This window comes from Teleopsis dalmanni, chromosome 1 (genome assembly GCF_002237135.1).
Source record: "Teleopsis dalmanni isolate 2A chromosome 1, ASM223713v2, whole genome shotgun sequence".
NCBI classification, from domain to species: domain Eukaryota; kingdom Metazoa; phylum Arthropoda; class Insecta; order Diptera; family Diopsidae; genus Teleopsis; species Teleopsis dalmanni.
This window is the reverse complement of record NC_051846.1, coordinates 201,698,667-201,714,732: the sequence shown is the minus strand read 5'-3', so window position 1 is coordinate 201,714,732 and position 16,066 is coordinate 201,698,667. Positions and strand designations below refer to the sequence as shown.

Here is a 16,066-nt window from a genome sequence, read left to right as displayed (position 1 = left end):
TAATATATTATTTTAATTTATTTAGTTTTATTTTTAGTTTTTTTTTTTAAAGTTTTTGCATTGTTTTATTTTTTTTATATAACTTTATTTATTTTTTAATATTATAATATTTTATTTTATTGAAATTTATTTTGTTGTTTAAACAAATATAATTTTATTTATTTAAAATGTTATAATAAAATACAATTTTAATTTTAATTTAATTTTTTTTATTTATTTTTATAATAAAATACAGTTTTAACTTTAATTAAATTTTTTTTTATTTACGTTTTTTAATGTAATTTGTTTTAATATTTTTTTATTTAACACAATATAACGTATTTAATATATTTATGATTACAATAAGCTACTTATAAGTTTATTTATTTATTTTACTTATTTTTACGACTTAATCTTAACTTAAATAAATTATTATCGCTAAACTTAATCTAGGTATTTAATACATTAATCAATTATACAATTAATTAATTAATTCATTGAAGTAATTAAATATTTGTTTAATGAATTAACGTTTTTCAATTTCATTTTGCACTTATACAATTAATTTAGATATTTGCTTTACACCATTTTTTATTGTTGTTGTTGTTTTCGTGATGTTTTTGTATTTTTGTATTTTCTGTGAGACTGAAAAAGATTGTTTAATTATTTTGTTTTAATTTTAATGATAAATTATTTAATTTTATTTGTATAGTAAAGAATTTATTGTTGTAAGCTAATATATTGCGTTGTTCGTTAGTAGTTTGTATTTTTATTTTTATTTTTATTAGTTTAAGTTTAAGTATTTTATTTTATTATAAAAAATTGTGAAAAATGTTAAGATGTTTTTACTAATGTAGGCTTTGTTAGAAAATGTATCTGCGCTAGATGAGATGTATCTGCAACAGTTAAAAGTTGAAAGTTGTTGTGTAATTTAGTAAGCAAAGTGCTTTGTAAACTAATTTCGCTAATTATTATTGTAGTATTCTCTTAATATTTAAGTAGTTGCTTTTTGTAAGCAAAATATTTTTAAAATTTAAAAATTTTTTTTATAGTGTTTTTTTCAGCTAAGTTATTGTTTAAGTATTTTTTACGTAAAGAAACCGAATTATTTTGAGGTTCATTATTTTTTTCAATAAATTCGAACTAAATTATTTTTAGTTTTTGGAAAATATTTATACAAAAATTTATTTTTATTATCAAAATAAATAAATATAAAAACGATGTGCTATTGTCAAAATGATACGTTTTATATTTAGCTTAAAATAAAAGGATTTTTTTATGTTTAGTAAAGATCCTTAGTGTCTCAACTTAAAATTATTTATTTTTTTCTCATTTGAAATTAGATTGTCGTGTTAATACTTTTTTCTTCTATAAAAAAATCTACATTCCACATGAAATCAAACGCACTAATAGTTTACGATTCGAGATTCGATTTTAGTTCAATCAAAAATATGTCAATTGAAACCATAGGTGAATACGTTTAGGGAGTCTCTACTTATGCGGTACTCTTTAAGAAGTGTGGTATAAATACTAACTGCCAAATGAATTTAAAATAAAGACTATCTGGGTACGTAGTATACGTAGTATATAAGTCATCATACTTCTAAATATAAATACCGAAACTATGATCAAATCGAAAGGGGCAAATAGTGAGCGAAATACCAAATATAAATATTTAATTTTGAGTCAAGTATTTGGCTAAATATCAGCTGTCAGGATAGTCCCATATATAAATAACTCGGAATAATTTGGAATTAGTTCGGAATTGAATAAATATCCAACATCAGTGCTGTACATCTGCCTCGGATTTTGCTGAATATCTGTTATCAAAGGTTTAGATGTAACGAATATTGCCAAATATTTGTCATCAGAAACTGATTTAATAAATATTTTTAAATACTCATAATCAGTGACTTTTACAGCTAATTCGAATACTAAAATCTCAATCAGCTGTCCGGATAGGTGTTTCGAATACTACCACACACAGGTCATGAGCGTTTCATATAACTGTTTCGGATATTACCAAATGTTAATCATGCTCATGGATCCACTACGGATCGCCGGTATAGACTAACCTAACCTATTCATGCTCTGTACAGCTGTTTCTTATATTGCCGAATACCTGTCATCAATTCTTCTTAAAGCTGATTCAAAAATGTGAAATGCAAGTTATCAATGTTCCATACAATTGTTAAGAATGTTGCCAAATATCCATTATTAGTCGTCCATACAGTTGCACTAGATACTGGCAAATAACCATAGCAAAATTATTGTGTCCCAAGTGACAGTATATCAATAAGTCTGTTATACATCGGAACCCAGTAAGCTTATAAGTTTATGTTTAAAAATTGTCATCAATTTATGTAGACTTCGTACGACATGAGCTCTGTCACTGACTCTCATTATTCCATTCTGTGGCCATAACTAAAACTATTCTGTTGAGTCTTGTTAAAGTTTCTTCATGATGAGTAAGTTTAGGTTTCTTTGAATGGATTAATGGTGCATGAAAATAGGTTTTCTTGAGTTTTGACTGACAGTGAATAGATATTATCTATATCTATTTAAGATAACATAAGATTTTCTCTTCCCAATGACACACTTTATGTATCAGTCCTTACCTGTGGACAGTGGAGACAGTGAAGATTAAAAATTTTTGGTGCATCTCTTCTCTTTTGACAGAACTGTCTTATTTTAAAATTAGGCATCGGTTTAAAATGGTGCGACCTTTCCACTGAAGTGAAATAGTGAATAGTGAAGTGAAACCCTTTATAAACCTGATAAATTTTTAAACGTACTGCGATTGTGGCACTTCATAGGAAGAGGAAATTAAATTTCACTTTGGATAATAGAGAATTAAAAATGAACAGAACTATCATCTTCCAAAATTAGATATATAGTTAAATTTGTAGGCGTGTCAGTTTGAGCCTCTTTCACTTGAATGTGCAGTCATGCCTTTTAAAGTAGGCATTGTCCGCGGGTTGACTGCTTCGAATTTGTAGCTGTTTTTTTTTGGTGATCCATCAGTTGTGGTCCTTCAGTTTGTGGATAACAGCTGTCTATTATTTAAGCTTAAGTGAACTTTGGTAGCACTTCAACCAAAATTAACTGTACCTGTATTTATTTATATTATATTATTACAATGACTTAAGTACTTTTAATTTTCGTACCAGAAAAAAGCAAAATTAATGAAGCACTATAAATTAATAAAAATTGAAAAATAAAAAAAGTTATTTTAGGATAATTTCAATATCAGCACTAAAGTTTTGGATTGGTTTGTATAAATGCAGTTAAAAATTTTACTCGCGATTTTCTCTTAATTTTAAAAAGTTTACAATAAGCAATTTATTATTAAATATTTTCAACGTTAATTAGTGTTAATTAATTAATAGTAAGGAAGACCTTTATTTTTATGTATTCATATTTTCTCTTAATATATTAATATTCAGCAATGCATTTGCTTAAGTTTATTTCAATTCAACTTAAACTAAATTTATTTATAATCTTAGCTAAGTGTTCTTATTTGTAATATATATGTATAATTTAATTAATTATTTACTTTTTAATGCTGATTTTAGTTAAGCGCTTAGACTAGTTATATTAATTATGTTTTTTTTTTAAATTTAATATTATTATTTATTTTACTGCCTATTAGTTTACTATTTGTGTTCGTGAGTTTTAATGTTCTTGTTTATATTTTTATTTATTTATTTTTTAAATATTAGTTTTTAATATATCATTATTTAATTATTACTGTAGCTTGTATAGAAAAGCCGTTTATGTCAATGTGACATAAATTGTGTAAAATATAAATACGACAATTGCTTGCTGCGCCTAAAACTACGCTAAAATTTTCATTGTTTTTATTTGTTATTTTTTATTTTTTACTTTTATTTTTATTTTTATATATAATATTCAAAATGCAAAATAATTTATATAAAAAATTATTAAAAATTATAAATAAATTTATTTAACTATTTTAACATTCGTTAAATTTACTCTACGCACGAAATTGTTAACTTTTTGCTGTATAATTTTTAATATTTTTACCCTTTAAAAAGGTTGTTAATTTTTATTTTTGTATTTTTCTTATACTGACTATAAACATTTATTGATTTACAATAATTAATAATTAACATTTTTTTAACGACTTATACTAGGCTTTTTATTTGTTAAAAAAATAGTTAACTTTAAACTTTTGACCACGACAATTATTACATTTATTTGACTTACTTGCTACTTTTTAATGTTGCATGAAATCAAGTGAGAAGAGTGTGACATTATATATTTTTCATACTATAACATATAACAAAAAAAAAAAAGACATTACATATTTATATATATATAATACCTAACATAGATAAATAGATAAACCATAAATCAAATAAGAATTATATATAATGTTTAAGCCAATTAATTTTTGTAATTTGTACCGATTTTCGTAAATATTATTTTGAATTCTTGCCAATTACTTTTGGTTAATTTTTTTCTTTTTCATATATAACAATTTATTTTGTCATCAAATCTTTTATCACAGCAAAACACCTTTTTCATTTTTTTTAAAATTTTTTTTTAAATAAATAAAAATAATTCATTAATTAAATTATTTAATAAACAATTAGAAAGTGCAGTGTACATTTTATTTTATTAATTATTTTCGTCATATTTAACAAATTTTTTATTAGGCACATTTTTCAAAGAATAATAAACAAATAATTTTGTAAAATATTTTTTTATATCAATAAGAACATAATTGTTTTTTTTTTGTTAATAATTTAAAAAATTATATATAAAATTATTTTATTAAAATTAATGTCCTTCTTTGTAGTTTGTATGTAAACGCATAAAGTTGCAACAACAGCAGCGGCATCGAGTTACGGAAACTATTATTTTGTAAAAAGTTAAAATTAAAAAATATATTTATTAGATAAGATATATTATAAATATTTATGTTTTAAAATTTCTAAAAAATATTTAAAATTTTTTATGAAAATAGAAATGGAAGGAAGTCTCAACATTATTTACTAGACTAATTAAGTCAGACAGTGATCTACTAAATTAAATTAATGTCAATTACAAAATAAACCTTTTCGCTCCGTCAACGCAAGCATACAATACTGACGTTAGTTATTTTATGTAGCCTAAAGCTAGACGAAAGTTCTAGTTATGCCAATTCTAAACTTGACAGGTTAATTGTAATTGCCGATTAGTAGGTATCCTTCCATTGCCTATAATTAACGATTATATACTACCCACATTCGGAGCAGGAAACCTAAAGACTGTATTACCTATAAAGTAAAACTTCATACAAATCTATACCCCGTCATATTAGCTATAATACTAGTACTCACTTAAAGTTCAGGCTTAGCCGAACTATGTTAAAATAGTAGTAGCAGCACAACAAATGAGACTTAACAGTCCACATAATATATCTTTCAGATTATGTAAAAAGAATATTAAACTGACACGACCATATGCCATATGTCTGAATAAAAGCTGTATTATGTAGATATAGCCAAATTAGTGTTGCCAGAACCATTTCAGATAACCATAATATGAGTTATCGTTATGAGTTAGTATTATTCTGACGTAATATAATATCAGTAATATTATTCCCATCATGAAAGATGAAAGAGCAGCAGCCAGAATCTTTGAGAGTAAAGTTAGAACAACGAGAAGAAAAGGAAGACCGAAAGAGAGATATAGTGACAGTCTTTGACAAGATCTGAGAGGTATGAATGTCATCAATTGAAAGATAAAAGCCAAAAATGGAGAACAATGGACAAATGTTGTAAAACAAGCTTAGATCCTATGTGGACTGTATAGCTATTCTTATCAGTATTAATTAATTATTATTTGTCAGTATTTATCACGTAATATAAATATAGATCATACATAAAGTTTATTGTGAATCCATATAAATGAATTACATATATATCTAGTGTGTATGTCATAAATACTACGTATAAATCTTTGAAAACTCTCATTAAGATAGTGTCCACAAATGATACCTTATCATCAAAAGACTTGATGATACCACGGAATATTTTTTATGCGTTTGTCTTACTCTTCCAGATTCAGACTTAAAGTAGTTTAAATATTAGGTTCTTAATTCTTTAAACCGTTTATAATCTCATTCAAAAGAAACAAAAAAATAATCTCAACTCGTTTTGTTCGTGGACGTTGACGGTCTGAGTTCTTTGTACCTTTCAACAAATCATTATTTACAGGTGGATTTAGTGACTTAAAGTCTCAAATAGTGGTTTTCGATGCTTTCCAACTATTTAAGAAAAAATTGTCGGAATGTCATTAATTTTTCCCTCCTATCCCTTTAAGGTTGTTACTTGTAAAAATTAATAGGTTTTTTGTATTAGTGAAATTGTCTGATAGTTAGTCGCAGGACTTACTGACCTATATAGACTTACAAAGTGTTGCCTCACAGAACTCAGATACTGTGTGGAGTCCAAATCTAAACCTTATAATTAATCTGTCTGTTTTTAGCTGGGCGAATTATAACAGCTAAAAGAATTTAATCTTTACTTGCAAAGATTATAAAGATTGTATTAAAGTTATCACATAATTTCTCAGGACACGTCAGAGAGTAAGAGTAAAAGTAACACATCACTCTTAGAAAATTTCAACATTCTTACAGAATATTTTCAATCTTGCACAAAAATCGTTTAATAAAATTCTAAACCTATATATGCTTATTCATCCGATTAATAATTGAACTTACAATAAAATGAGGTGCTGAGAAGAGAACTGCTAACGTTGCGATTATTGTGAAGAGCGTAAAAATAATAAGGCACAAACGATCGACCACCATTGCGGCAAATTTCCAATCGCGTGTGATATCTCCTGTTTCGTCTTCTTTTTTGAGCTAAAACATAAATAAAAGGGAAATTACAGAAATATATAAATTGAATCAAATACAGAAAACCTTATATAAGAAATACATTTAAAGTTCTTATATTTTACGATGTCCATTTTGGAATTATATATGGTAGATGCAACATACCTGGTCTGTTATCCATCGCAACTCCTTCAAAATTAATGCTAACTCATACTCAGCTGACGAGCTGAGACACGTGTGCGAAATTGCTTCGTGCATTCTGCCATCACTAACAGGACCCACAGGACCAACACTGCCATCATCGCCTTGTCTACAATAAACAATTATAATGGTTCAAACGAAAAAAGTTAAAAATAGTAGAGAAAAGCTCGAATGAATTGCAATCAATAAACCAAAAAAAAAAAAAATAGTAGAAAAATCTACAATTAAATTAAGAAAAAAGTTAATTAATTGATGATAGTTCAGGACTTTTATTTGTGAATAGCAGCAATTCATGGTAGTCATTTGTTCACTTGATTAGTGGAATAAAGGCGAAGTCATACTAAAGCAAATTACATTACTTTGAGGTTAGGTTAAAAGCTAGGTTTAAAACCTTCTGTATACGACAATAAGACGAGTTTGAAGATTTATTCAAATTAATTATTTATAAAAAATTATAGATTTAAGAATAATTTGCAATCAGTGATATTAACCGATAAAAATCTTATCGTTGTCGACATAAGATTGCACCCAAATTTAAAATCTTTTAATTGCCATTTACTTTAGAGCCCTGCAATTGATTGCACGTTAGTGCAATATTTTCTTTATCCTTATTTATTTATTTTTATTAAGTAACTTAAGTGTGAGGTTTCTTAATGAATTTTTCGTAACAGCTTGCAACATTTTCACATCCCTTTTAATTTTTTTTTTATATTTTTTTGACGGTTTTAATTTGTGAAATGCAAATAGTCATTCATCATGTGCGCTGGCAATGCAGTTCTTGACAGGCTTCACGTCACTCTTTAGGGTTCCTCAAGGAAGTCAGTCAAATAAGTACTATATTCTTTCATTTCATAAAATAATTTCCATAAAATTAATTATTTTTATTTATTTTCAAATAAATTACTGAGACAATTATGAAAAATTGAATAGAAATATAAAAGCTAATGAGAAAAAATATTATTAAATATTATTAAAATATTATTAATAGTAGAGCAGGCATACTATTCCTTTCCTTGTTAAATATTCAGGTGTGTTTATTTTTTTGGAGGAGAAAGAAAAATAGATCGAAAGAGAAATAGATAGATTATTGGCTACAAATTATATTAAAATTCATTTGGGAAGAATTGACATCTACTAACTACACCTTAATGAACTAGGAAAAAGTCATTGTGTTATTTCGTGTTGGCTTCAGGTCATGAAGGACATTACAACAACCTTAGAGCTGCTTGCTTTGGCAATCGAGAAATTAAGAAACACACAGTCAAAAACTTAGTTACTGTGAGGAGTCCAAGTTTAAGTACTACTGGACGATTTATAACACCCAAATCAGACTACAAGCTTCATTAACCTATTTATCGCAGTCTTGAATAGACTACTTGCATTTAGTAAAGATTATATCAAAATTCTCACAAAATTATTAACAGGACACTACATACTATGATACTTTTTCAACATATCAGAGATCAGTATATGATGATTTGTGAAATGGATGTTAAAACTTTTGAACATATTCTCTGTGAATATCCTGAATAGTGCAGCAGTTAACTTATACATCTAAGGAACAGACTTGTTGTTCTTCATAACATATAGAACAAAATAAAACCATCAAAAGTTGGTTGAATAAAAGCCCTTTTAAAGCTACTGAGATTAACAGAACGTATTATCTGAGTCACATTCTCCACCTAATAATAATATCCTAGTTCACGTCTTCATAAGTTATGGAATTGATAAAGTAAACAATTTTCTATTGCTTTAAAGATATTTTCATATCGGAGCCTTCATCCCTTTAAGTTTTTCCGACCTTAGCAAAAAGCGAATAAGTAGCAGATATCTTCTCAATAATATGAGCTCAATAATCCTCGTACCAAAAATTTATAAAGTCTATTTTTGTAACTAAATTCCTCTCAAAGTAGTAAAGTTAACAAATATTTCGCCAAAGTTTAAAGCCTGTTTTGACTTTTACATGACCTGAAAATGGGCTTTCAGATAAACGTATACTGTAGGATAGTCTGACCTAATCTAACTTAATTAACATGGATAACGATCACTACTAGTAGTTATTGATTATCACATTCATCTTTTGTTTTATAGCTATTTAATATATATATATATATATATATATATATATATATATCAGTTCATGTAAATATTATACACTGTAATAGTTGGTTGGTCATTTTAAGTGCGGTTGAACATTCTCTTCAGTCCACAAAATTTTTTTTGGTGCCGTTTTAGTAATACAGACCCCGAGTGGAATGAAGTGTTATAATTATAATAAAAGATATAATTTTTTGAAGATCAATGTTTTCTTTCTTTTGACAAACAAAAATCACGCTCTATAAGTCTGTTATCAAAGTTGTCCTATTGTATGGTGCAGAAGCTTGGATAGTAACCAATAGTGATGAGAAAGAATTAAAAGTATTTGAAATAAAATTCTTTGGAAGATCTACGATCCTGTACGCGCTGGTTATGAGTATCGAATTAGATAACACAATGAGCGTTATGAGATATATCATATATTTTATCATATTCTATGTTAGTTAAAATAATGAGCGTCTTTGACATAGGTGAACGTATAAAAATTAAGCGGCTACGTTGTGTTGATCATGCTATGAATGGATGAAAAGGTTTTGGCTAAAAAAGGTGTTTGATTTCGTACTCGCTGTTGGAAAATGTAGTAGAGAGGGACGTGTGCAACTTCGGTGAAAGGACCAGATTATTTATGATTTTAAAATACTCGGTATTATCAACTGACCATAGCAAGCAACTGATCGGGCTAGCTGGGAGATTAATCGGATGTGACCAAGAACGATATACCTCTGTAATGGTTAAGCGTGGTCAATGGTCACAAGGCTTATTAGTTTAATAATACCACACATATTTCTTTAATTTTTGTAGAGTTTTGTTAAGTTATTCTAAGATCTTCCTATGAAATATCAATATATCAAGTAGATTTTATTGTTATTTAAAATTGATTTGTAATCACTATACACATATGTGGAAATACCATAAAAACTTTGGATTTTAGTAAATGAAATACACTTTAAAAGCCTTTGGTGTTTCAATGCGTACTTAAGCCCACTTAACTTCATCGTTATAATATGCTACCTTGTACACGGAATTGCGGCAAGTAACCCCATTTTGAAATGCGCTGCGGCTCTCACTTGAAAATCTTCCCGATAATGCGAGCACTCGAATAATGCAGATGTGGTCTGAAGTTTAATGCTTAAATACGCATATACGAGTAGCTACAGATTAAGCCACATTTGTATCTGCCATGTACACGATTGTCTATCTGCCTGCATCATCAATTGTGCTTAACCCTTTGGCAATTTACAAGGCACATTCGTCGTATTTGCAGTTGCTTCCGTGTCTGCTTGTCTTTCTTGCTCGTCTGCATTTGTTACGTTTGTTACGTTTGTTACGTTTGTTGCACAGGTGTCTGCAACTCACAGAACTATGCGTGCAAATTTACCTGTGAACGTGTACGTTTATACGTTTATGCGTTTATACGTTTGTACGTTTGTACGTTTATACGTTTTTACGTGTAGCGACAAAGTGAACTCTTACTCTGCACTCTACTCCTGTTCTTTTGTGTGAATCTCTGTGTGGTTGTGTATTGTTGTGTACATATTCGAATCTGTCTGTGTTCAGAATATGTCAGATAAGCTTCACTGGAGTGTCGTTATTTATTGAGAGCAATTTTCAAATTGATTTTATCGTTTCATTGTGACTTTCTTTTATTTTAACAAATTTTTTTTTACTTCTGTAACTTTTTTATCGGAAGTGTGTATCTATGAGTTTGTGAGGTAGTAGTGCATGTGTTGTAAGAGGAAATGATTACGTCGGAAGTGGCATGTTGTTGCTGTCATTTATTTTGTTATAAATGACAAAGTCATTGTGCAAAATTATTCTTCCACACTTTGTCTTTCTTTTGCATATGAAGTCGTTATTGAAATCAAATACTTAACCGAAATTTATGCTCAAGCACAGCAAAAGTTTAGATACAAAAATATATGAAACAATTTGCATAACAGACACACACTTAAGTGATTCAATTAGATCCATCTAAACTTTCCTGTTAAAATAAATTACTTCCATTGTTATCAGTTGGAAACTAATTTATGTGAAATTAAGATTTCTTCTCTGTATAACAAACAAAAATCTTGTGAAGAAGCTCACCATAGTGTAAAACTCAAAATGGAGTTTAAATTAATTATGCCATTAAAATAATTTTTATAGTAAAAAATATAAATAAGATTACTATCATTTTTATAAATTTAAGTAGTTTTGTGGTCTACTTCGGCTAATCCTATACTTCAGTGGGGCCACTTGTTGGACGGTGCGCTGTCCCAATGTCCCACCATAAGTAAAGTATAAATTTATAAGAAAAATTTTAGTTCTAAATAGAAATTTAATAGGAGATTAATTAAGGTGGACAATAACAGAACACCGAAAATAAAGATGGGAGATTGGGATCGGTATAAGAAAAAGTTCCAAAATACAGTGAATTAATTAGTAGCCATACATAGAGCAAACGCAGACAATCAATACCGCAACAACATAAGAGCTGCATGAATATGCGTAGCCTTGGAGGGAATATGGAATGGAGGTTTAATAAAAGTATGCCCGGAGTCATGTTTCATAATAAAAAAAGGGTCTTATAATTAGTCCACACCATAAATGGAAAAGACCGAAGTCGGAGATACGATAGGCAGTATTGTCTGCGATTTATACCTCAACAACACAAGAGCTGCATGAATATTCGTAGCCTTGGACGTAATATGGAGCGAAAGTCTAATAAAAGTATGCCCGCACTCATATTTCATAATAAAAAAAGGGGCTCATAATTAGTCCACACCATAAATGGAATAGACCCAACTCGGAGGTATGATGGGCAGTATTGTCTGCGATTAATACCGCAAAAATATGAGAACTGCATGAATATATCCTTGGTTGTAGTATGGAGAGGATGTCTAATAGTATAAATGAGGAGTGCATAACTAGTCAAGACCATAAATGTAATAGATTGAAAAGCGGAAGTACATCAAACAATACTGTTCAATATTTGAATTTCATTCAAAGAAATAAAATAATAATTGTCTTAGTATGTATAATTGTAGAGAAACTAGACATGACAAAATAAGAAACGATCATATAAGAAGTGAACTATTATAAGTGTCCAACATAAAGTTGAGTACCGTCAATATAGCTGGTTGATCATATTTTAAAAACACCGCAGACGAAAATTTTCAAAAGTCTGCTGGAAGCAAAGCCTGACCGATTGGGAGCTAAACACTATCATTTGAGTGTTGTTTCTAAAGTTTTAAGAACAATGGGAAGAAAAAGAAGAAAAATAAGAAGAAGAAGAAGGAAAAGAGAAAGAAAATGAAAACGAAACAAGAATAGTAACGTAAAACTGTTAAGAATGTAAGAGATTTTCGAACCACAGTTTGATGGAAGAGATATATTGGGCGGCTAAGCTTAATATTTCAGCATTAAGTTTCAGAAACAGTGAGAAGAAGAGATTAAAAACTCTTAAATATGGAAAAGACTTTGTGGGAAGTACTTTATGTTGCAGCAGCAATAAAAGGGTTTGTTAAAGAAGCAACGTCAGAAAACCTGTTAGACACTTAAGATTATCATTTGAGGATAAAGTTTTAGAAACAGTGAGAAGAATATATAAAATTATGAACGAAACCAGAAAAATGACTTCGAGGCATTAATAATCCAAGACAATTTGTGGAAGCACTTCCCGCGATAACGGCTATAAAGAAGTTTGAGCAAATCACAATGTTTGTAGGAAGAAATTCTGTTGCGCACTTAAAAACTAACATTTGAAGAAAAACTTTTAGATAAAGTGAGAAAAAGAGGATAATTTATGGGCGCAAGAAAAGAATAGGTTAGAAAAGGAAGCGATATTGCGGGAAATACTCTATGTAGTTATAACGGTTTGATGAAGCAGAAGTAAATAATTTGAGTTACCTACATACTATATATTTGGATTTTAAAACAGAAATTGTGTCATTATATGATATCTGGAACTATTTAAGACTCAAGTTTTTCTTTCGGATTTACGTTCCTCGCTTATTTGTTTATTAAAAGTTGGAAGAATCAACGCTCGTATTTTCTAAATTTAGTTTATAGTGTCAAGTAGTAACAGAATTGCTTGTTTACACTTCTCGTAATATAACATTTCGGAGTTAATTAAAACTAATTATTAAATTAAAATGTTTCCTACCTTTTCGTTGTATATAGCTTACCTGTACATGGCTCTATAGTAAGTAGGTTGGTGCGGTAAGGTTGCGCTTGCGCACCGATGATTACAACGGAAATCATCGTCAATATCCAAGACGTTGGCCAGTAATGATTTCGATGATCTATTGAAAGTTTTTTTTGGAAAATCATTAGTATATGTATACATAAAATTTTAATTCATGGAATAATAAAGATGGTGTGTTCAATATGTAACGAAATATTTTTGCTCGTTTTGTACGAGGCACATACATACATGAGAAGTAGAAGATATACACACACTCTAACAATTATTTACCTTTCCTTAAGTTCTACATTCTGGATTTGCTGTTTTTTATCGCCGGCAGTTGATGAATTCGACGACGAGGGCGGCGGTGGGCATTCGTAGCCAACCTGTCCCGGCCTTCGCATGCGCAATATGCAAGGTAACCAATAAAGGAATATTACTCTTATCTGTGAGAGTTTTCAGAGAAAGTGTGTTGGGAGTATGAAGTTACAATATTGTTTTTTTTAAAGTAATTTTTTTATAATTTTTTAGTTAATTTTTTTTTGCATTTTATTTTGTTAATGTTTTGATTTTAATATTTTATTAGATTAAATATATTTTATAGATGATTGTAATTGTTGTTGTTGTAGTTTTAGGTTTTTTTTTAAACAATTATTGTGAAGATTAGTTATTGTTGTTATTGTTGTTTTTGTGGTGAGTTTATTTAATCAGAGAAGTTGAGATATTTTTGTTGTGATTTTTTGTTGATAGAAAGTTGCGCATTGAAAATATTTGAAAATTTATGGCACAAGCAATTAGAGGACATCAGCATTGCCCGCAGCGCAATATCCGTGAGAGTTGTACGCGTTGTTGTAGTTGTAGTTGTAGTTGTATGTAAGTGCGTGTTTAATATTAATGATTTCAATATTTAGTTAGAGAAAATGTAATTGTATTAGTTAATTTAATTTTAAAATAATAATTTTAATTAATAATTTTAATAAAATTAAGTTTAATTTAATTTAATAATTATTTAAAGTTTGGATAAATCGTACAATGATGCTTAGTTGATGCTTATATAAAAATGTATGTTTAAATTAGGCATGACTTAATAATATAGATTAATTACAATAATTTATGATTATCATATTAAATGCAAAACCTCAATGTAATTACTTTAGCAAAGCTTAAGTATTTAAAGTCATAGTAAAGTAAATAGTAATTACGAGTATGTGTGAAGTAAGTAGGAGGAAGTGGATTATAGTTGTTATTTATGTATAAATTGATGCTTATTGAACATGCAATTTTAGTTCTCAATGAGTTCTTAATATGCATTGAAATTGTTTTTAAAAAAGAAAGCAAAAAATTTAATTAAAAAATAGAAAATATTTGATAAAAATGTGCCTGCAAAAAGCAATTGTGTTTCTAAAATTCATATTCTTTTTATGTAAATTTAATTCAAATTTAGTGTAAAATTGTACATAGCAATTTCTGTACAGAATTCAAGTGCTTCTTGTACTGTTTTTACTGTTTTTAGTGTAGTTTTAAGTTTTGTGTGTTAATTTCATTGTCAAATATGCACTAATTTGTGGAAATGTGTTTATGCTTATTTTATATAAAAACAACTAAAAAGTAGTTTAGTTTATTTGAGAACATATAAAAATATTACCCATTCACTCATTTCATGCGTATCTGGATTTCTATGATGATAATTGAGGATAAGTATGGTTGACACAACTGATGAGGCCACCATAAACATAATGCAATTGAAATAAGTTCCTAGAAGGACACAAAAATTACACAAATGGTAGTTTTCGGTTTACTTACACAACGCAACACAATTAATTTTTATTTGCTTTTAGTCCTTAAAATGTTCGAGTACATTTCCACATTTGCTGTGGTTAAAGTGCGTAGCCTACTCGTGTAGTTCTTACGGAGTTATTTCTTTATAGTACCGAGTTAAGTTTTAACTTAAATAGTGTGAAATTGCTTAACATAAAAGTTTATTTGTGTATCTACAGAATTTAAGGTTTTATGGCAAATATTTTAGGTGCGTAAATTTAAGATATAGTTTAAAGTACAAATGTCATTATAAAAATTTTGTTAATTGGAAATAAATGTTGTTAACCAATTATCATATTGATGAGAAGAGAGATTATGCTATTTAAAATGATTCAGCACTGTATATTCAGCTTATTAATGAAGGATCCTAAGAGGTAATATAAACTGAAAACAAGTTGGTAGAGATTTTTATAAGAATCGTTGAAAATATATATTGAGATTGCTCTAATTATTGAATAATACACCTACTAAAAGTTTGCATATTATAAGTGAATAAAAAAAAATACAAACAGATTCGGATAGCTCTCCTACTCCTAACCCAGAGAAAGTTATTAATCCAAAATGTGAGTAAGAGAGTAAGTAAAACTATAACCGACTCTGATAGTTATATGAAAGTATTCCATATTCTTCCTTTCAGAAACTTATTGAGTTCAATGTGAATAAGGTAAAGAGAGAATTCAAAAACTGCAATCGACTCTGATCGTTATTTGACAGTTTACCTACTCCGGGCTAAAGGCAAATTACGAAGTTCATTATTAGTAAAAGAAAAAAATCTTTTTAAACGGACTCAAAGAACTAGTTTCTGATACTTCTCGTACCCATAGCGCAGATAGTACACACAGCTACATCTAAATAAGATAAAAGCGGACTGAAATGTGGTATGTGAGTTGGTGTCTAATAATTTTTTTTCTTTTATTCTTATCTATTAGAAGTTTGATATCAAAAGAACACTGGTT

The 16,066-nt window shown here is 28.3% G+C and overlaps 1 protein-coding gene across 1 annotated transcript; it reads right to left on the bottom strand.

Annotated features, from left to right (window-relative positions):
- Positions 1 to 4,764: 4,764 nt before the first annotated feature.
- On the bottom strand, positions 4,765 to 15,068 carry LOC119671368 (neuronal acetylcholine receptor subunit alpha-7-like). The gene is made up of 6 exons (XM_038081959.1): positions 14,938 to 15,068; positions 13,584 to 13,738; positions 13,294 to 13,410; positions 6,995 to 7,139; positions 6,713 to 6,856; positions 4,765 to 4,859 (listed from the first exon to the last, which is right to left on the bottom strand). Exons 1-6 carry the CDS (start codon positions 15,025 to 15,027, stop codon positions 4,851 to 4,853), a joined length of 660 nt encoding a protein of 219 aa, XP_037937887.1. The 5' UTR covers positions 15,028 to 15,068; the 3' UTR covers positions 4,765 to 4,850.
- Positions 15,069 to 16,066: the final 998 nt, after the last annotated feature.

Bases quoted from the DNA above. Each gene is read 5' to 3' on its own strand.
- LOC119671368 (XM_038081959.1), bottom strand. From the start codon at position 15,027: ATGTTTATGGTGGCCTCATCAGTTGTGTCAACCATACTTATCCTCAAT. The intron at 13,411-13,583 runs GTAAATAATTGT...AACTTTCAATAG, and splicing joins AATGTAGAACTTAAGGAAAG to ATCATCGAAATCATTACTGG. The intron at 7,140-13,293 runs GTAAGCTATATA...TGTTTATTGTAG, and splicing joins TACTATAGAGCCATGTACAG to ACAAGGCGATGATGGCAGTG.